Source organism: Vulpes lagopus, chromosome 2 (assembly GCF_018345385.1).
Source record: "Vulpes lagopus strain Blue_001 chromosome 2, ASM1834538v1, whole genome shotgun sequence".
Lineage (NCBI taxonomy): Eukaryota > Metazoa > Chordata > Mammalia > Carnivora > Canidae > Vulpes > Vulpes lagopus.
In genome coordinates, this window is record NC_054825.1 from 116,238,650 (window position 1) to 116,260,672 (window position 22,023).

Below are 22,023 nucleotides of genomic sequence, written 5' to 3' on the forward strand. Positions count from 1 at the left end.
CCATATTCTCACAAAATATTCAGCCACATAGCATTTGCCACTTAATGCTGTAGAACTGGGGAGATAAACTGAAGATCTGGAGTTGAAGGTGAATAGAAAGGGAACAATGTGACCTATCCATAAAGTAATTTAGTCCTGGCAATGAATCACTTCCGTGTTTTTTTCTCTCCTTGGTCTGGGTTCTTTTAAGTTAGATAGAAAAATAAAGGCTGTTCTTTATACATTATGTAATCAAATTAATTCCATCAATAGACTTATGTCAAAAATGAAACATTTACAAGGCAGTTAACAAAAAAAGCTCATTTGGGTTTATTTAAGCCAAGGGCACTATAAAACCCTAATTTAAAAGAAGCTTTAAAGCCCAATTGCTTTGAGAAAGAATTACATTTAGAGATTGGTTTGTTCTCTATGATATCTATAATTGTTGGTAAAGTCTTTAAAATTATTCATAAAGTCTAGAAACATTGGACATATTTTCCTCTATAGCAATGTAGAATACATCTGTTTCCCCAGAAGATTTAACTTGACTCTGAAATAGCAAACAAAAATCCTATTATAGGTTTATTATTTAGGGTTTGAGCAACTGGCTCTGTGGTACTGAATTTTAACCAAAAAAAAAAAAAAAAAAAAACCTTAAAAATCAACAAACAGTATGGAGGTTCCTCAAGAAGTTAAAAATAGAGCTACCTTACCACCCAGTAATTGCACGGTTGGGTATATACCCCAAAGATATAGATGCAATGAAGGGCACCTGCACCCTAATGTTCATAGCAGCAATGTCCATAATAGCCAAACTGTGGAAGAAGCCAAGATGTCCTTCAACAGATGAATGGATAAAGAAGATGTGGTCTGTGTATACAATGGAATATTACTCAGCCATTAGAAATGACAAATACCCACCATTTGGTTCAACGGGGATGGAACTGGAGGGTATGATGCTGAGTGAAGTAAGTCAATCGGAAAAGGACAAACACTATATGGTTTCACTCATATGGGGAATACAAAAAATAGTGCAGAGAACCATAAGGGAAGGGAGAGAAAACTGAATGGGGAAAAAAATCAGACAGACAAACCGCGAGAGACTCTTAATCCTGGGAAACAAACTGAGGGTTGCAGAAGGGGAGGTAGCTGGGGGGATGGGGTAACTGGGTGATGGGCATTAAGGAGGGCACGTGATAAGATAAGCACTGGATATTATACACAACTGATGAATTATTGAAAACTACTTCTGAAACTAATGATGTACTATATGTTGGCTAACTGAATTAAATTTTTAAAAATCAACAGACTTTCACTGAATACCTTCTTATGTGCGCAATACATTTTTATATGCATTCTGGCAAAGAAAACATGTTCCTACTTAATCTTACTTAAATAGAACCACTCAAAATAAAACATACATAAAATAACGGCAGACAATTTTAGATAATATATACTCAGTGTCAAACTACAGAGCACAAAATACCACATACAGCATCAAGCAGACAAAGAGTTAAGTCTTCCCTACACTGGTAAAATACTGAAGGGAAGCAAACTGGGAAAAGTGAGTTGGAACAGTTCTAGGCTGGGGAACACTGGGCACAAAGGGGGCAGGGATGAGGCCTGGGATTAAAAGCAGATGATTCAGTGAAAAATCTAACAAGCTATGAACTGGGAGACAATATTTTAAAAAATGTACCTGGTAAAGGGTGGCTATCAAAGAACTCATAAGAAACAATAAGAAAATGAATAACAGGATTTAAAAATGGGCAAAAGATCTGGACAGATACCTCACCAAAGAAGATATGCGGGAAGTAAATAAACATAGGAAAAGATGCTCAACATCACATGACATTTGGCAGTTGCAAATTAAATAAGGAGATTTCACAACACACACATGTTAAAATGGCCAAAATCCACAACACCAATAACATCAAATGCTGGTGAGGATGCAGATCAATAGGAACTCTCATTCATTGCTGGTAGGAATGAAGTATGGAATAGCTACTTTAAAGGCAATACAGACTTAGTACACACTTAGTATAAACTTGATATAGTTTAGTATAAACTGAGTTAAACTAAAATTTAGCACAGACTTGTGGAATCACTATGGTGCACACTTGAATATAATAACATGGTGTGTCAACTATATTAAAAAAAAAAGTTTAGCAGTTTCTTTCAAAACTAAAGGTCCTCTTACCATATGATCCAGCAACTTGTTCTTCAGTATTTACCCAAAAGAATTGAAGATACGGCCACACAAAAACATGCATATGTTACGTATATAGCAGCTTTATTTATAACTGCCAAGATTTGGAAGCAACCAAGTTATACTGCAGTAGGTGAATGGATAAACTGCAATACGCCTAGACAGTGGAATATTACTGTGTTAAAAGGAAATGAGCTACACCTACAAAATCATGTTTTCTTGAACCTTTCACAGAGTTGAAGTCACTCTAACAATGCTCTAATAATTTTCCATCACACAAATACAGAAAAAGAATCTTTTTTGTGACCTTCAAAGTTGTACCTGATCTGGTACCCATTCCTGACCTAAGTCATTTTCCTCAAATGAATCAACAAACATACTACCAGGGACAAAAGAGGAAGCAGCACTAGCTGAAAAAGACCAGTAGTGCACAGGCTGTGTTGAGAGGCAATGCGTGCAAAACTCATGGGGAACCTGAATTTCTATATATTGAGTTTCTTAAAGAACCCCAATATAATTAATCAATCAAAAGTCAAGGTACTAGTATCTTTGAAGAAATTCAATAAATATGCCTTTCTTTGTAAGTAACGGGAGATTCAGTGTAGGATTTTAAGCAGAAAAATAACTTGCATTTTAGAAAATAAAATTCTGACCACTGTGGAGGATACATTAGATGGGGGTAAGACTAAAAAACAGTCAAAATGCATCAAAATAACTCAGGAAACCACCTGAAGTTCTTAACACAAACCTTGGCAAGGAGAGAGGATATCGGATTGTTCAGAGCTATTTAGGAAGTCATACACAGCCAGGGAATCTGGTGGTTGATTCAAAGTGGGAGGAGAGAGAGCCCCTCCCAGGTGTTCCATCTGTTAGGGAGGTTAGGTACCTCTACAGATTACAGATTTCATTCTATCTTCTTTTTTTAAAGATTTTATTTATTCATGAGAGACAGAGAGAGAGACAGAGACACAGGCAGAGGGAGAAGCAGTGCGGGGAGCCTGATGCAAGACTCGATCCCAGGACTCCAGGATCATGACCTGACCCAAAGGCAGATACTCAACTGTTGAGCCACCCAGAGGTCCCTTCATTCATCTTCAAGCAGGGCTCAGACCTGCTGAAGTTACAGGGGACCTGACAGCACCTACTAAGGGAGATTACTCACATGCCCCGCCCCTCTGCCATCCAACCTCATCCCCTCTTTGTTCAGCAGACTGGGCTGGAATGGCAACAGAATCTAGGAGCCTCTGACTCCCAGTCCACAGTTGTCCTTAGCTTCTACTTTCCCAGCAGAGCAGAAAACACACCATTCCAAATTTCTCTAGCCTTTTCTAAGGCTATTTTTCCCTAACCATTTTTCTGCCCAACAACCAAGGGGATATTACATTCACATTAATAACTTTTGATCACTGCGGCACACATTCTTACTTTGATTTAGGAAGTAGGTTGCAGTGTAAGAATCACCAAGTGGCCTTTTAAAACTCTATGCTCATTCCCCACTACCTTTCTGATGGCTACCAACACACCCATCAAGGGGAGGGATTAAGTGGAAAAAAGAGGAGTACCACCTGCCACCAAATACACATAGTATAATGAGACGAATATGATGATGCTCACCCTACTGAGAAAATCTCAGTGCCATTCTAAAAGGATCTGAAATTAAGAAAGGTAATGAAATTCTAGGAAAGAGCTTTATAGTTGTCAATATTCAAATTCTTTACAGAAAAAAAAATTCATATTTAATTTAGTGACCAAAAACAAACAAAACACATATTCCTTTACAAACACATCTCCACTTTTTTAAACAGAATGTTTTTTAAAGAAAATACTGTATGTAACCCTGAAAGGGAAGCCAAAGTAAATGAGTGAATTACAATGGAATAAAGCATGCTAGCTCGGCAACTGCATGCAATGATCCAGATTTACCCAAAGTGTGGCATAAGAGATGACTAAGGAATCAATACGTTTACTTAACAGTCACTGGAATAATGCAAGTAGCTCATCATATCTGTGAAGTCATATATTATTGCTTAGAAAAAAATTAAGGCAGGAGAAATTCACATAGATTTCTTATCTTATGGGTCCTATGCTCAAAAAATGCTCTTATTGAGCCTTAAGTAACTAAACATTGCAACTTAAAAAAATAACAGCTTTAAGATATAATTCACATACTATATAAAATTCATCCTTTTAAGGTATAAATCCAATTGTTTCGAGTAAGTTCACAAGGTTGTACAACCATTACCACTATCTAATTCCAGAACATCTTCATCACCTTAAAAGAAACTATATCCATCAGTAGTTACTCTTGCTCCCCCCCGACCCCTGGCAATAGCTAATCTACTTTCTATCTCTGGATTTGCCCATTCTGGACATTTCAGAGAAAGGAAATCATACAATAATATATAGCCTTTTGTGTTGGGCTTCTTTCACTTAAATGTTTTCAAGGTTCATCAGTGTTTTGGCATGGATCAGTACCTCATTCCTTTTTATGGCCAAATAATATTCCACTGTATGGGCATGTGGCATTTTGTTCACCCATTTCAACTGATAGACATTTGGGATGTTTATACTTTTTAGCTCTTATCATATCAGTAATATTGCTATGAGCATTCATGTACAAATTTCTGTGTGGACATATTTTCTATTTTCTTGGGTATATACCTAAGAATAGAATTGATGGGTCATGTGGTAACTCTACATTAACCTACTGAAAAACTATTTTCCAAAATGGTGCATCATTTTTCAATCCTATAAGCACTATGTAAGGCTCCAGTTTCTGCACATCTTTGCCCACACTTTACTTTCCATTTTAAAAAAATTATTATAACTGTCTTAGCAGGTGATCTCACTGTAGTTTTGATTTGCATTTCCCTAATGACTTGTGATGGCAACTAATTATTTGTATGTCTTGGTTATCACCCAAAAAGCCATGCTCTTTGTCTATTAGCCTACTCTCTTCTTCCTCCTACAAAGCCTACAGTCTCTACTTCATCTCTGAGGTCTGGTCCTTATCATGTTCCTGCTCCCACCTGGACAACACATACTGAGCGTTCCTTCACACAGCCTTTCCCTCATTCCAGCAGCCTCTGTCAGCTCCACCTCTGTAGACTTTAGCTTTTCCCTTTCTCTCAATTCCCTCTTCTGTTTCCTAGTCTCACGTTCCACATTTCCAAAATCCTTCTCAATTTTTCCATATTCTAAACCCCCTCTCCCTTTGACTCCAGGCTCCTCTCTCCCCCTCTAGTCCTCTCCACATCCTTCCTTCCTAATATGCATAGGCAACAAGCCCTGCAGACCTAGTCCTTCACCTACCCTTTGTCCTTGGCACTATTCAATGTTATTCCATTCTCTTTCTCTATTCCCCAGTTTCTCACTATAGTCTGCTGTCTGTCTGCCATTTGATTTGTGAGTAAAAGCAATGAGGGAAGAAAACCTTTCCAATTGAAGACTGTGATGGTGAGTTTTTTGTGTCAACTTGACTGGAACATGGTGTTCCCAGGTAAATGGTCAAACATTATTCTGGGTGTGTCAGTGACGATGTTTCTGCATGAGATTAACATCTGAATTGGTAGCCTGAGTAAAGCAGACTGCTTCATCAATCAAAATGAAAACCCAAATAGAATAAAAACGGCTAAGAGAGAACTTTAGTCCTGTTTGAGCTGGAACGTTGGTGTTCTCCTGCCCTGGGATTAGAACTACATCATTAGCTCCCCTGGGTCTCCAGCTTTTGGACTATACAGATCTTGGGACTTCTCAGCCTCCATAATCATGTGAGCCAATACTTCCTAATAAATCATACTGATATTTCCTAACATATATTGCTAAAAGATAAGCTGAGGCATATTTAAAATTTTAAGAGTTTATTTTAGCAAAACTTAAATCGGGCAGTACCAAACCAAAAGTGATTAGGAGCATTGCACCGGCAGGAGTTAGGGGAGAGACTTTTATAGAGAAGAGGTAGAAGCAAAGCAAAGCAATTACCTGATTGGTTACAACTTAAACCCTAGTTGGCTCTTCGTGATTGGGTGTCCTTAGGTTTAGATTGCATAACCTTGAGACTTTACAGGCTTAGATTCTGGTTTGCTTACATAGGGTATATACACATACACACACAGTCTATTGGCTCTGTTTCTCTGCAGAACCCCAGTAGAGATGCTTAAGCTGTAGAATCCCCTTACCCCACAAACAGAGAAGCAAAATTCATGCAGAAGAATTTAGATTTGGTCCAGTAAACAAAAGAGACAATAAGTACTTGTGTGTGGGTTAAGCTTGTTAATAGTAAAACAGCACTAAACAAGACAAATTGAAATGGGGAGATTACTAAAGTCAGGAGACTACAAAACAAGGCCTACATGGATTCCTGCCTGGGGCAAAGGCAAATGAAATGGAAAATCTAAAAAATATATCAGAGAAACAAAAATGCAAGAAAAAAGAAGAAAACTTAATTCCAAAGTTCCACTCTAAAAGAAGAGTAGGGTCAGACAGCATTGCGACAGTTGAGAAAGGAAACTAGGTTTTTTGGTTTATTTCTTTATTCTTTGGCATGTGGGAGAGGTCTGATGGAGAAGATGATTAATTCAATTTTGGACATGTGGCATTTGAGGTGATGGCAGACATCCAGGTACAAATGACAATCTTAAGAGATAAAATGGACAGAAGCTTCCTGAAATTAATTTAGGGTTCTACTGTCCACAGCAACATTTTATGCTTTCCAGAATATATCCCTGGTCTTACTCAAGGGCATCAGCTGGCATTGGGTTTCAAAGTTAAATGGCTACTGAACCACAGTTCTACTGTGCAGTTAATTTATAAGCTCCATCACAAAAATCTTCAAATATCTCCCAAACTGATGCTATTCATATGATCTACTAAGAACTTCCTTCCTTTCCAAAGTGATGAAACTTGGGCACTCACACATGCTGAGCGTTGACATTGTGATAAAAGGAAGCCAAGAGACAAAAAACTATCATAAATATTCCATATTCAAACCACAAGATCATTAACCCCCTTAAATCCTCCTAGATAGGACTATGTCCTACCTAAGTCTGGTCTGGGGGGGCACTAACCAATGTGCTAAAGATTTGGGTTTCTTCCTGACACAGCCACTACTTCTGTTACCATCTGCCCCCTTCTCAAAAGGGCTAAGAGGATAGAAAAAAGAGCTTAGCCAGATTGAGAACTTCATTCCAAAATATGGTTAAAAATTAATGTAGCATAACTTGAAACCAGTAAAGGCTGCTGCCCAATAAAATACACATGCACTATTACCACTGAGACAAAGATCCAAAATCTCAAAGATCTCAAGTCTAACCTCTCAAAAAGTCTTCAAATTATGGTCCTCTACCGTATTGTCCCAGTAGGCAGAAAACTGACAAGTAGTTAAGGAGTGACAATATCCAAAGTGCATGCCAACATATAGTGTAAGCTCTAACTAACTCTCTGCTATGCTTATAATAAAAAAGCCTTTCTTATTACCACATATTACCATAAATCTAATAATGCCTTTTTAAAATGCTACAGGTTAGTGTCTCTACTAATCTGAGGATTCTATATTTGTGTTCAAATGGCAAGAAGAGCTCTTTCCTAATAATTTATATTAGGTTACCATCTCTATTTTTTATTCTCTTAAAAGTCTGTAGATAATCTCTGAAAAAGCTATAAATGTGGGTTAATTTTTTCCATTCCCAGAAAGTATACATTTTAGCAGATTGTGTTTTCCCAAATTGGTCACAATATTTCCTACCTCACCTGCAATTCTGCAATATGACCTTGCCAATCCCCCAACAAGGAGTCCAAGTCTCTCAAAACTAGGCTGGCCATAATGATTCACTCATAGCCAACAGAATGTGGCAAAAGTGATAATGATTTCCAAGCCTAGATCAGTAGAAGCCTGGCAGCTTCTTTTTCAGTCTCTGGAAAGCTCGGTTTCCAGATGCTGCCATGCTGTGAAAAACTAAAGCTACATGGAGAGGGCATATAGGTCCTCTGGTCAACTGCCCCAGCTGCACCCAACTTCAAGTCACCAGAGGAAGAAGGATCATCTTGCAAATAGATTCTCCAACCCCAGTTGCTTCAACTCCCAGCTGAACAAATCACGCCCATCCATTCCAGGCTTCCCATGTAAAAACCCAGACATCGTGGAGCAGACAAACCAGCCCCGCTGTCTCTGAATTCTTGACCCAAGAATTTGTGAGAATAAAATGGTGGTTGTTTTTTTTGCAAGATTTTTGGGTGGTGTGAATGGCAGCAATGGAAAACCAAGGAAGCAACAGGTAACTGGAATGTGTATGCGGGTTAACAAGCCCATCCTCTCACCTTAGAGGCTGTATTTCACATTTTTCTTCCCTTTCACTTCACTGAAACTTTCATTCCCAATTTCTTTTTGCCAATTTTGTTAATTTCCCCATTTATTTTGACAGTTTAAGTTTAGAAACTATCATATCCAAAAAAAGTCATTTCCTAGGGTTTGATTTCCAGCTTGTTTTAAAAGCTTGTTTCTAACATTCTCTCCACTTATTGGAATTATTTCGGTCTTTTTCACCCTTTATTGCAACCTATGTTTGAATTGGGTCATGACTAAATATATAATTACTTGAAGCAAGATGTTGTGCACCCAACTATAACCATGATAAGTAAACATTCTGTCAGGCATAAGAATTATTCAGCACTTATCACAAAGCACTATACCAGTACTTCACATTTTACCATTATATATGCTTTATTAATGCATTAGCTATATCGAATTCTATATATCTACTCTCATCCAGGAGTCTTATTTTGCCAGAAAATTTTACTGTTTAATTAAAAGGCTATTCTTGCTTAATATATAATCTTAATATAAACTCTTCAAACCACTGAATTTAAAAAAACTTTTTTTTAAGATTTTATTTATTTATTCATGACAGAGCGAGAGAGAGGCAGAGACACAGACAGAGGGAAAAGCAGGCTCCATGCAGGGAGCCCGACGCGGGACTTGATCCCTTCAGCCCTAGGCTGAAGGCAGACGCTCAACCGCTGAGCCACCCAGGGATCCCAAACCATTGCATTTTTATAAAAACAGTTTATTTTATAACCTATTTAATAAGTACAGATTGGTCACTCACAAATCATAGCATAAAAAATCAATCTCTCTATTTTCCTGACAGAACTTCATTTTCTTTATGAATCTTTGTAACTATTTGGCAGAAAAAAACTTAGTCCTGTTGTTTCTAGGTGTTTAGTCACTTTTTTTTTTTTTTTTTTTTTTTATGATAGGAACACAGTGAGAGAGAGAGGCAGAGACACAGGCAGAGGGAGAAGCAGGCTCCATGCCAGGAGCCTGACGTGGGACTCGATCCCGGGTCTCCAGGATCGCACCCTGGGCCAAAGGCAGGCGCTAAACCACTGAGCCACCCAGGGATCCCCATATAAAATCTTTAAAAAACAAAACAGATATTATCATCCCAGTTACATCCCTCCCCTGGAACTCACTCACATGTAAGTATTCCCACCAGTGTCCACTCTAGAGGTGTCTGCAAGGACATTCTGCTTTCTTACTGACATATGTATGCTAGTGGGAACACGCTGCACATCTGGCCAATATTATCCTCTTGCTGGTCTGGAAAGTGTAGTGGAAAAACACTGGGCAAGACAGTGGCTGCAGTAATAGTGCAAGGAGTCTAGGACAGATAAAAAACGAAGTGAAGAAAGGAAGGGCTTATGATAGGAAGAAAATGAATAGATAAAAAAAACTTGAGAGGCTGAAGAATGGGTAAAATGTGAGAAAGGAAGGGAGATGAAAGGTTAAGAAGTTCACTGATTTAGTCAACAAATATTTAGAGTATCTTCCATATCATCATTCTGGAGTTTAACACTGAGGGGGAAACATGTATGAGTAGCTTGAATAAAGGTAAAGATCACAAAATCTGCAAGGTCAAGAACTGTGAGACTAGAATGTCAGACAGGCCACCCATGGACAGCGACTCTCTGTTGAGCATGGGAAGCAAGAGAGAGGCACAAGAGGAAGAAACAGTTGGCCTAAATCTCAAGATTAGTATTTCCTGAAAAGTCTAGGAGTAATGGTTTATAGATTGCAATGACAGCTAGAAGAAAGATGTTGTCTCTAGGACATCTGGTTGGTGCAGTGCGTGAAAATGAGTAGGGGTCACCTACGCAGGCAGTAAAAAAAAAAAGCAATATCCTGGGGAAGGAGCCAGGTTTTCAATTAAAATAAGCAGACAGTATTTGATGGAGATGTGGCTGCAGAGAAGTCTGTTCAGCAGGGATCAAGAGTTCTAGAGAGGAAGTATAAAAAACCTAAGCACACAAGGGAAGGAAGGAACCCTGAGGATAAGCTAGATGAGCCACAGACCTGCATTTGCAGCCGGACCCAGGTTGCATGTGCAACCTTACACAGAGATATGAGGTAAGACAGATAGAATGAGCTGGCGTGAAGTTTCCAGATGTGCTCTGGTCTTAACCATTTTGAACAAAGCAGGCTAGAGATTTTACACAGAATTCCAAGTATGTTAGAGACAGGTGACCAAGCTTAGCCTTCCTCATAACTGCCTATGAGAAAATTACTTTAAACATCTCTAAACTTTAGGGTTTTTTCCTATAAAGTGAGGAGAATACTATCTAGTTTGTGAAGTTATAATGGTGAAACAACATGATACATGTAAAGTGCTTAACACAGTGTCTGACACACAGTACTGCACAATACACTCTTTGGTTTGTTTTGCTTCTTGATATGGTCCTTCCAAGAAACTGTAACCAGATATGCATGAGATTAGCCTGCTATAAGCCCTCAGCCTTTGGGCATTACCTACAATCACACCAACGGTCCTCTCAGTTCCTCCCCCAGGTAGAAGCAGGTGTGCTCAGCAGAGGAAATGAAGAACTCAGAAGGCTCTTACTTATCTGGCCAGAGTTTCACTCAGGTAACATGAAACATCAAGAGGGTTGCCAAATGTTGCTTTGTGTCGGGTATGTTTTGTCATGTGTATCTGTGCAATTGAAAGCTCCTGAAGGATGAGTTCCAAGGCTTCTTTTGTTGCCCACAGTGTCTAGCATTTATTAGACACTCAAAATGGCTACTGCAGGACTATCCGTATAGGAATAAAGTACAATAGGCAAAGTTCCATACCTCAGACATGTTAATTCCTGAGGCTATATTTGGCACAATATCTCTTCTTTTGCTAAATAACTTCAATGTTAGTTTTCTAAAAGAGGCTTAGATTTTATAAAATGTGATTTTCAGATTTAAGTATCAACCAACAAAAAGGTAAAACCTAAAAATATACCCCTATACCTATTAAATAGAATATTGGTATTTTTATTCATCTTATTTTAAGGATGACAAACTATGCAGAAATTTTATATAAACAAATTAATAATGTTAGAAAAGACAGTTTGATTAAATAATTCACAAATACATGACGTTTTTCTTAAAAATTCTAGTTTCTTGTTTAATACTTATTAAAGACTTTTAATTTTCTAGTTGCTAATAAAAAAATTTTTAAATAAGATTCTGCATTCTTAGACAATATATTCCACCTTTTTGGCCATATGACTGCAGAATGGCTGCAAGCTAAATTCTAGTATCCATCTTCATCCCCTGGTTCCTCTACTACTGGCCTTCCACCCCCTAGCAATCTGAGTCAATATTTAAATATTAGATCAAACACCCATGACCCACCCCCACAAATAAAACCTACTCCTTACATTCTCAGAACTCCATGTCTGCCCCTCTCAGCCAAAGACACGGATTCTCTTCTACCAGAAGCCATAGTCTTATGCTGTACCTAACTCATGCTGGGGTCTGGAAGTGATCTGGGCATTCACCTAGTTACTTAATGCTGTCTTCTAAAAGGGCAACATGGCACAGTCAGACAAATTGTTCTATTATTTAGCTTTATTACTCCCCTCCCTCATTATATTAATAAACCAGCCTCAAAGTTACCACCCACATTCAGTGTAGATTTAGGCATGAGACTCACAAATTTCCCTCCTATCCCAACTGTCATTACCTCAGGTGGTTTCAAAAATACATGAATAATAAAAAGACCAGATCTGAGTGCCTAGGTAGTTTAGTCAGTTATGTGCCTTTGGCTCAGGTCATGATCCTGGGGTTCTGGGATGACACCCACATCAGGCTCCCCGTTCAGCAGGGAGTCTGCTACTTCCTCTCCCTCCACTCTAATAAGTAACTAAAACATTTAAAAATAAATAAATATATAATAAAAGATCACACTTATAAACTTCTTTGGGATTCCTGTTAGTCCCTGTCAACATTCTCAAGATTGTATCCTGCATCTTATTTTAACTTACTCCACCTCAGAAATAGCCCCCTCTCACATTTTAACTCTTTGCTGTAAACCCTCAACCTTGGGCATTATCTACATTCACACCAATGGTCCTCTCAATTCCTAAAATTTCCTTAATCTGTCAACTCTGTCCTAACCTCACTTCCCTCCCCATGTAGCATGCAGCCTAAGGGCAGATTAACACAACTACTGTCTATTGAAGTCCCTTAACTTTCTTAACTCCAGTCCTTCTGCTACATCCATCAGGCAAAATTCAGACTCTGAAATAACCTTTCATAACTGCTCTCTTCTCTCCTACACTTGAGCAATCATCCTCTCCATGGGACTTTCCAGAAAACTGTGAAGCATTTAAATTAAGACCAAACACCACATCTAATTTCCTCTTGGGACAACACATCTCCCTGGATCTTCTCACTTGTCTCTTGTCAGTGATTTTCTCCTCTTTCCCTCAGCAACTACAATAAATATTTTCTATTCTGTTTGAAGCCCCAACCGCTCATGATTTTAATTACCACTATATGCTAATAACTTTAATTTTTTTTTCTAATATTGATCTCTCCTTTTAGCTCAAAATGAATATCCAAATGTTTGCTATTTCTACTTGGATTTATGTGGCCATCTCAAACTCTGAATTCATTCTCACTACAATCAAGTCTCCTTCTGTCTTGGAAGAAGCTTCTAAAATGGCCTGCACTGATCTTTGCCTCCCGATATTCAAATCTTTGTGTAGTCACCACCTCTAGTATACTGTGGTTGGTTTGTGTAACCAACAGAATGGCAAATATGATGATATATCACTCTATGATTATATTATGAAAAGACTAAAGTTCAAGCATTAGTTTCCTCTTGTTGCTATAACAATTTGTCACAAAGCTAATGGCTTAAAGCAACACAGATTTATTATTCTTACAATCTGCAGGTCTCAAAAGAGTTTCATGGACTAAAATCTGGTGGCTCTTGGGGAGAATTCATTTCCTTGCTTTTTCCAGTTCCTGGAGGCCACCTACACCATGGCTCATGGTCATCTCTCATCTTCAAAGTAAGTAATGGCTGGTCAAGTCTTTCTCACATCCCATCACGCTGGCACTGACTGACTTTCCTCCCTCCCTCCTTCCCTCTGAGAAGGATTCTTGTGATTACATTGGCCCCATCCAAATAATCAAGGATAATCTCTCCCTCCATTTCAAGATCCCCCACATCTGCAAATGTAAGGTAACAAATTCAAAGACTCCAGGGATTGGGATATAGAGCCTTTTGGGGGTGAGGAAGTGAAGAGTGGCATTATTCTGCCAGAGACCAGTTCCATACTTTTCTCCAGCAATGTTCCACAGTCAAGAAACAGAGAAAACAAATAGCAGGAGTGACTCAGGATTGAAATTAAAGATACACAGAGTCTTAAAGAGAGCAATAGCAAAGGACAGGCTTGGCTGTAGATCGAAGTCGTACTTTCTCTAGGCCAGTTAATTTTATGAACTCCGTCAAGGCCACAGAGTGCTCTTATCCAGGTTCCTTTCCACCAGTATTTTCTGATAATCACCAGAGGATTGGGACCAAAAAGTACTGACAGATATGAACAACATTGAAAGTACACATTCTTCTAGGTCATGTAAAAAAGGCATAGGTCAAGTATAATTATCTGCCAAAATATTCTATATTTAAATAGTTTAAGTTTTCTCAATGTTGCATAAAGTTACTTCAGAAATTTCCAACCAAATGTGCTGAACCCCAAAGAATAAGATTTCTAGTTATCTTTAGATACCTAGACAAAGGCTTTTAACAAAAACAACTCCCACACTGACAGTTTCTGCTGGGAGGGAAGTAACTGCAAACATGTATTAAGCAAATGATGAATATAAAAAAAAGTCCTAATTTTAATTAAATTAAGTCAACATTATATTTTCAAAGGTTTCACTCCATGCCATTGAATAATTTATGTATTTTATTCCTTCTGACCCAGGGCAATGTGGTAGATTCAAGTTCAGATTATAAAGATCACAGTTTATATACAAGAGGAGAATCCTGTAATTTTGCCTCATGTTTATGATTGTAGGGTGGTGCTTGGTAACTGGCAACTCACACAAAAGATGAATATTCCTGCCCCCACTATCTTTTCCACTCCTTTTATCTGTGGGTGCTTAGCGAGATAATAAGAGTCAAAGTCACACTCATGTGAGGGTGTTCAGGGTATTATTAATAAGAGTCATAGTCACGGAGGCCCATAATAACAGCTGAAAAACCAGAGTAGGGGCTAAGTAAATAGCAGATTCAAAGGTCTGTATACATTTTTAGGTACAGTAGAGCCTCATTATGCAGATTCCATATTTCCAAGTTTGCCTACTTGCTAAAATTTATATGTAACCTCACAATCTAACACTCATAGCACGTTAGATATGCTTCATTCACGCATGAATTACAGTGTTGTTGCTTATGAGTTCACCCTTCATGATAGAGAATATGTATTAAATAGGTGCCATTAAACAGAAACACATAAAACAAGGTTAGGTATTGAATGGTTGATGAAAATGTGACCAGAGGGTGTCAGGAACATAACCCTGTATTTCCCCTAGAACATAACTTGATAGAACATAACCATCTCGGGGATCCCTGGGTGGAGCATCGGTTTGGCGCCTGCCTTTGGCCCAGGGCGCGATCCTGGAGACCCGGGATCGAATCCCACATCGGGCTCCCGGTGCATGGAGCCTGCTTCTCCCTCTGCCTGTGTCTCTGCCTCTCTCTCTGTGTGACTATCATAAATAAATAAATTAAAAAAAAAAAAAGAACATAACCATCTCAATGAGAATCAACTATATTTATTTGCTGTTAAACCTTTACTTTTGATAGCTGTGGTCCCTAATAATACAAACTATATCTCCATCAAAAAAGAAAATATATACAAAAACATACCTAAAAAAAAGATTTATTTATTTGAGAGAGAGAGAGAGAGAGAAAAAAAAAAACAAAAACAAAAACCAGTGTGTATGAGCAGGGGAAGGGGCAGAAGGAGAGACGGGGAAAACAGACACCACGCTGAGCACAGAGCCCAATACGGGGCTCAATCCCAGGACCCTGAGAGATCATGACCTGAGCCAAAGCCAAGAGCTGGATGTTCAACCAACTGAGCCACCGAGGAGCCCCAACATACTTGTTAAAGGCTGAACCAAGGGTTAGGGGCCTGGAAAATGGATAGAAATTGACATTTACTGAACTCCTCTCCTGTAAAAATTACCTCATTTAGTCTCTATAATAATCCTATGAGGTAGGCTCTGTTATTCTCATTCTACAGATGAGAAGATTGAAGCTCTCACAGGTTAAAATTTATTAAAGGTCAAACACTATTAAGCGGTGAACCTGAAATTCAGACTGGTGTCTAACCTACTGAACCCATACCTCTAATCTGTATGATGGACACAGCTGCCTCACTGGGCCATATGGCTCTGGGACTACGGCTCTCTGGCCTTCCCAAGAGAGACCTAAACCTAATACTGACCCATTAACTCCTGGGTTTTGGAAGACTGAAGTTTCCCCCTACCTTCTTTAAGCTGTGGACAAATATGTTACAGATTTATAACCAGAGAATGTGTCAATGTTATTCTTTAAATTATTTAAAAATCTTACTGAAGACCACACTGGAAAGCACTAGCCTAGTTTAAGAAAATTAGATACATAAGTTATACCCAAAACAAACAAATGTTGCCCATAATTAAGTTTTTAAAATTTGTCAGATTAATCTGATTAAAATGTTTACCTACTCTATCTGATCATATTTTCTCACAAGTCTATTGGAAAAAATGAAAACTATATGTAGTCCAGAAGTGGAATGATAAATTACTATTAATAAAAAATCAATAGTGCCTAGCACAGCATCTTTCATGGACTAGGCCTCCAACAGAAGTTTACCAACCATACGGATCTATACACTCTATTTTAGGCATATTTAGGTGTATCTTCTTTTGTTATTCTGGGTAGACCATTATATCAAACACACATGTATACATGCACACACACACAACTTCTCAAAATCACATGCACTTTGTTTTTAAAATGTTTCACTAGAGAAAACATCTAAGAGTAAGAATGGGATACTTTACTGTTTAAGTGTTTAGCATTTCATTTATGAAATGTTTTCCGAGAGACATGAAATTCTGTTACCAAGTACTTCAGGAGGAACAGAATTAAAAAATGCAAATAATGTGAGCACACAGATACACATTCAGCAGAATAAACTAAATATTCCCAACCAGAAAGTCAATGTCTAAAATTTGTTCATATTCCAACTTTGTGTTTCAAGAAAGGCAGGGCAAATAAAAAAAGGAGTAACAGAATTTGTCCAGAAATAAAATTTCAGGGGATCCCTGGGTGGCTCAGCAGTTTAGCGCCTACCTTGGGCCCATGGCATGATCCTGGAGACCGAGGATCGAGTCCCACATCGGGCTCCCTGCAGGGAGCCTGCTTCTCCCTCTGCCTGTGTCTCTGCCTCTCTCTCTCTCTTTCTGTGTCTCTCATGAATAAATAAATAAAAATATTAAAAAAAAAAGAAAGAAAATTTCAGACTCCATGTAGCTTATGAATGGTACAGTTTAAATGTAAGTGTATTATCTTGGAAGGCAGAAAATTATTAATACCTTTGGTAACTTCTTGTCAACTAAAATAACTCATTTTCCAATAATTCTGAATAGGGTTTATCCTAATAGTTTACTAAAATTATCAATTTTACAGATAACTTAAATATTAGCAATGTATTTTTGTAAAGCAAATTTTCATTTTCAAACCTTTTTAACCCTCAAAATAGAGATGGTATACATACAAACAAGGAAATACAGATTTGTAATTTTTAGAAGTCATTAAAATTAATTCCTATCTTCTCTATAATAAATTAGGTGGCATATCAGGACCTGAGTCCAAACTGTCCAAATCCCAAGTATTGTGGTTGATCACTAAGTCTTTTGCTTTTCCATCTACTATAGGTTCTTTGGTAGTTTTAACCTCCCTTAGTATCTCAAGATAAAGGTAAAAAATGTAGGACAAAAATTTACACATTCAGCTTCACTAATATGTTCCTGACAAAGCTTTAGTAGGAAAGATATAATCAATAATGAAGTTTGAGACCTACAAATGATAGCACTCACTGTCATAGTTTAATAGAAAGCTAAGAATATAAAATTTATCTTTTCGAAGATTTTATTTATTCACGAGACACACAGAGAGAGGCAGAGACGTAGGCAGAGGGAGAAGCAGGCTCCCCGCAGGGAGCTCGATGCAGGACTGGATCCCAGGAACCCAGGATCGCACCCTGAGCCAAAGGCAGACGCTCAACCACTGAGCCACCCAGGCCTTCTAAAATATTTGCTTTGGTCTCAAATGTTAAGTATACCAAAATACTGACAACAACTGGCAATCCCCAACCTGCAAAGACTGGTGTTCCCAAAATTAATTTTTTTTATATACTGATTGATTGGCAGTCAGAGGCTGTTTTCCAATAATACTTAAAGAACTGTTATGTTCCCAGGTCAATCTAAAAAAGTCTCTGTGGCTCAACTCACATTTGCAACATAAAATACTGTCTCCCACCTTTCCTCAGGTGTTTATCTCCAAAAAGGACTAGAGAGTAACAATTCAGATAGAATTATTTAATGTCCTTCTCACTCATAAGTGGTCTACAATATAAAAACTTCCTGTGATAAAAAAAAAATATGGCATTAACAAATCTCCATCATTCACATCAGTCCCATTTCATGGCATAAGATCCAAGTTTATGTGAATGTTCAAAGATTAGAAACTTTTTAGATCTTATAAGATAAATTGAAAAGACAGAATATCATTTAATTCTCCCTGCCCTCCCCCCACCCCCCATCACTTTCTACTGTCATTCAGAATTAAAGTGACCAGATTGTGAGGCACTTGGGTGGCTCAGTCAGTTGAGTGGTTGACTCAATTTCAGCTCAGATCATGATCTCAGGGTCCTAGGACTGAGCCCTGTGTCAGGTTCCTCACTCAGCAGGGAGTCTGCTCAAAAAGTCTCTCTTCCTCTCCCTCTGCCCCTCCTCATGCATGCTCACTTGCCCTTTCTCAAATAAATAAATCTTAAAAAGAAAATTACCAGATTGCTTCACTCACATTTTGCTGAAACTTTATCCTTCATACCACTTTTTAAGAAGCTGGCAACTAGAAGACTGTAAAGGATTTTCATAAACAAAAAACACAGAAAGAGGGATGGAGGAAGAAAAAAATCAGAAAACTTCCAAATTCCTGTCTTCAGGAATGAGATCTAAGCAATGATCCAATTAAGAAAGCAAGCAAAGGAAAAACATTTAAAATAATCACCCAGTAGTAACTTTGACACCAAGCATGACAGTCTCCAAATCAAAGTAATTAAAACATTTTCTAAGTCTGGAATGACTAAAGCTGTTAATAAAAACATAAAAATATTATGACATTTATCTGAAATTACATAAAAATAGCTCTGTTACAAGCATTCCAAAGCTACAATTACATACGATACAACCTATAAATCCAGAGGTTGTTTGGTGTATGGGAGAGGCGGCACATGGGTTCACTGTCACCAGAAGTCTGTGATTCAGATGGTAAACACATGGTTCCAGGATGAGGAAATGAAGAGTAATATTAGAAGGCAGACACAGGAAAAAGAGATCTCAGCACAGCTGCCCTTCTCTTCTACCAATCCAGACACCTAGGTCGTGTTCAGGTTTTGCCAGTGACAAGCTGTGCAATCTTCAAATGACTTTGGGCCCTCAACTTCCACATGCATAAAATGAGCGGGTTAGGCTGGTCAGAATCTGTGGTTTCTTCCAGCTCTAAACCTTTTAATTATAAAGGCAGTTCCTTTACAAGCATTTGGACAATTGATAAACAGTCTATCAAGTTTTTGTGCCCATTGGTAAAATACAAGATCTTAATTCAAACCACTCAACTACGACTAAAAGATTACATCCAAGGTACTGCATATGAGAATGGCAAAGCTGCAACGAAACAAAGGGGGAAAAGATATTCAGTATGTGCTAAACTGAAACAATCCAGGTCATAACCAAAACCAAACAGCATTATGGAACAGTATCTAGGTAATTCCAACTAGTGAAATATGGGTTGTATTTAATGCATAGAAAATACAGTTGTTTGAAAATCTCACTAGTATATTAACATAGTCTGGTTTGGGATATAGTAAAAGCAGTTAGTATTAAATGGTCATAAGACTATTTTTTTATTTGCTAAGAACCTGGTATCAATTACCTAACTTTTGCAATGACAAATATTTATATTTTAGACAAGGCACTTTATACTTTTATTTTTGCATGAAAAATATAAGTATATTATGAAATATAGCTTTTGAAGCAGTTTAAGAGGAAGCCAATAAAACATGTAAATATGTAAAAGTATTTAACTCAGGGGCACCTGGGTGGTTCAATAGTTAAAGCATCTGCCTTCAGCTCAGGTCATGATCCCATGGAACCCGGTCAGCAGGGAGTCTGCTTCCTCTCCCTCTGTACCTTCCACCCCATCATGCTCTAACGCTCTCTCTCAAATGAATAAAATCTTTAAAAAAAAAAAAGTAATTCAATTCAGCTGAAATGATCTAGCATTAACCCAGAAGAATAGCTTATACAGTCCTCAGGAATATTTATTAACTCTACTATATAACAAAATCACTTGGTACAGCATCATTAACATCACCACCACCACCATCAATAAATATTAAGCTTTTATACTATGCACAAAGTATTCATATTAAAGTTACATGAAAAATAGTCTCTACAGATGAGGAAATTACATTTAAATGAGAGAAACATATTTATAAACAAAATAAACATTATTTTACAAATCTGTATTATTAAGTATCAACAAGAAGTACAGACAATAAACGTTACAGTAATTCAGAGTAAGGGAAGCCTAACAAGGCCTAGGTTGTTCAGGGCAGTTTATTATTTGTTTCTTTGGGGAGGGGGGGCAGGACATAAACTGAGTACTAAAAGAAGACTTTTAAGAAGGACTTGATGCTGAGCATGGAGAACACACAGAAACTCCTGCTCTTTGTAACCTATAGCCTACCTTATATTAGTAATGTCAGTTAGTGATGGCTAGACTGAACTGTATCAAAAGTACAATCACCTAAGGAGGCACTGGATGAGCCGCTAATGTAACAAGATATTAAAAAGGAAGTTTCTACTGAGAACAAAAGACAACTGACATTTTAAAACAAGTGCCAGAATATTCTCAAAATTAAAAAAAAAAAAGGCAGTCTAAAGAGAGAAGTCTTGAAATGTGCTACCTCCTACACCCAGTATTAGTGAGAAAAGTCTCAAACAGGTTACAGAGCAGAGTTTTGGAGAATGTTTCCTTGGGGACAGTTATAGGAACAAGTATCTTGCCTTCAAGAGAAAGGACAGATGCTTGCCACTCACCTAAGGCCTGGAGGAAAAGGCTTTGATGGGACTACTTGAAGATCTTGATATGTGTCTCAAGCACTTAGAAGAGCACACTGAAGTGGCACCTGATTCATCCTTGAAAAATCTAAAGGATGAAAAGTTGGATGAAAAGGCATGTGAGAGAAAATGAGAGATGCTGAATTTGGACCAGTACCAGAGTCTGCCTGAACACAGAATGAATGCTCTCTCTGGACCAACATGGGCCCTGTGGGAAAGACACAGAGTAAGCCAGGGTGGGATCATCTGAGCCTATCCAAGAGGGTTACCTCACATGGAATAGGTCTCAGCAAAATAAACATGAGGGCCCTGGCAGATCAAAGAGGCTGAGGAAGAAGAAAGAACCAGCCAGAATACAGATGCAATCTCACTGTCAAGCAACCTGAGGAATCCTGAGCAATGAAGGTGGGAGGTGGAAGATGTAGGAGTGAAAGAATGAGCTTTAAATGTGGGTCAAATCCACAATAGCACTGAAGCTAAATCACCATGCACTATTCAAATAAAGTTTGCTGCCAGTCTTTTCCCTCTTCCCTTCTTCCTTGTTCTTCCTTGTCCAATGGGGGGAGGGGGGGTATTAAACTGTGATTGCCAAAACAAAGCAAGAAGAGTAGAAAAGCCTAGCCAGAAGAAAAAAGTCAATGATGCCCCCCCTTCCTCAATTATCTGCTTCCCCCTTACAATAAATAGGCAGAGCTGGGAATGGACATAGGGGACTAGCTTCATCCTTAATGTAGGTTTGGCTTGGGGGTTTTATTCCTTGGCACTGAATATTTTACTTTTATTTTTAAATTTTTAAGTAATCTCTACACTCAATGTGGGGCTCAAACTTACAACCTCAAGATCAAGAATACCATGCTCTTCTACAGAGCCAGCCAGGCATCCCAGCACTGGACATTCTAATAATCAAATTGAGACTTCTCCTATTTAATTACTGAAGGACAATTCGTATGATCTAAAAGCAACCAGAAAAGTCAAGTTTATCTATGGGCAGAGGATGAGCCAGTCTCACAGAGTAAACTGAAAGGGACAGTGAGTAGCACACAAAAAAAAGCTGTTTTATAATTACTTTCCACAAGTCTTGCTATTCACTCTAACG

The 22,023-nt window shown here is 38.1% G+C and overlaps 1 protein-coding gene across 8 annotated transcripts in view; it reads right to left on the bottom strand.

Annotated features, from left to right (window-relative positions):
- The window catches only part of FAM184A (family with sequence similarity 184 member A), a 107,237-nt gene that overhangs the window by 80,781 nt on the left and 4,433 nt on the right, over window positions 1-22,023 (bottom strand). Inside the window, exon 1 of one of the 8 annotated variants that reach the window (XM_041746625.1) lies at window positions 2,180-2,203. The exons of the other annotated variants lie outside the window; for them this stretch is intronic. Within the exon in view, the coding sequence (XP_041602559.1) occupies window positions 2,180-2,182 (3 nt within the window). The 5' untranslated portion in view covers window positions 2,183-2,203. Of the gene's footprint in view, window positions 1-2,179; window positions 2,204-22,023 lie in introns of those variants that run through there. 8 annotated transcript variants of the gene reach the window in all.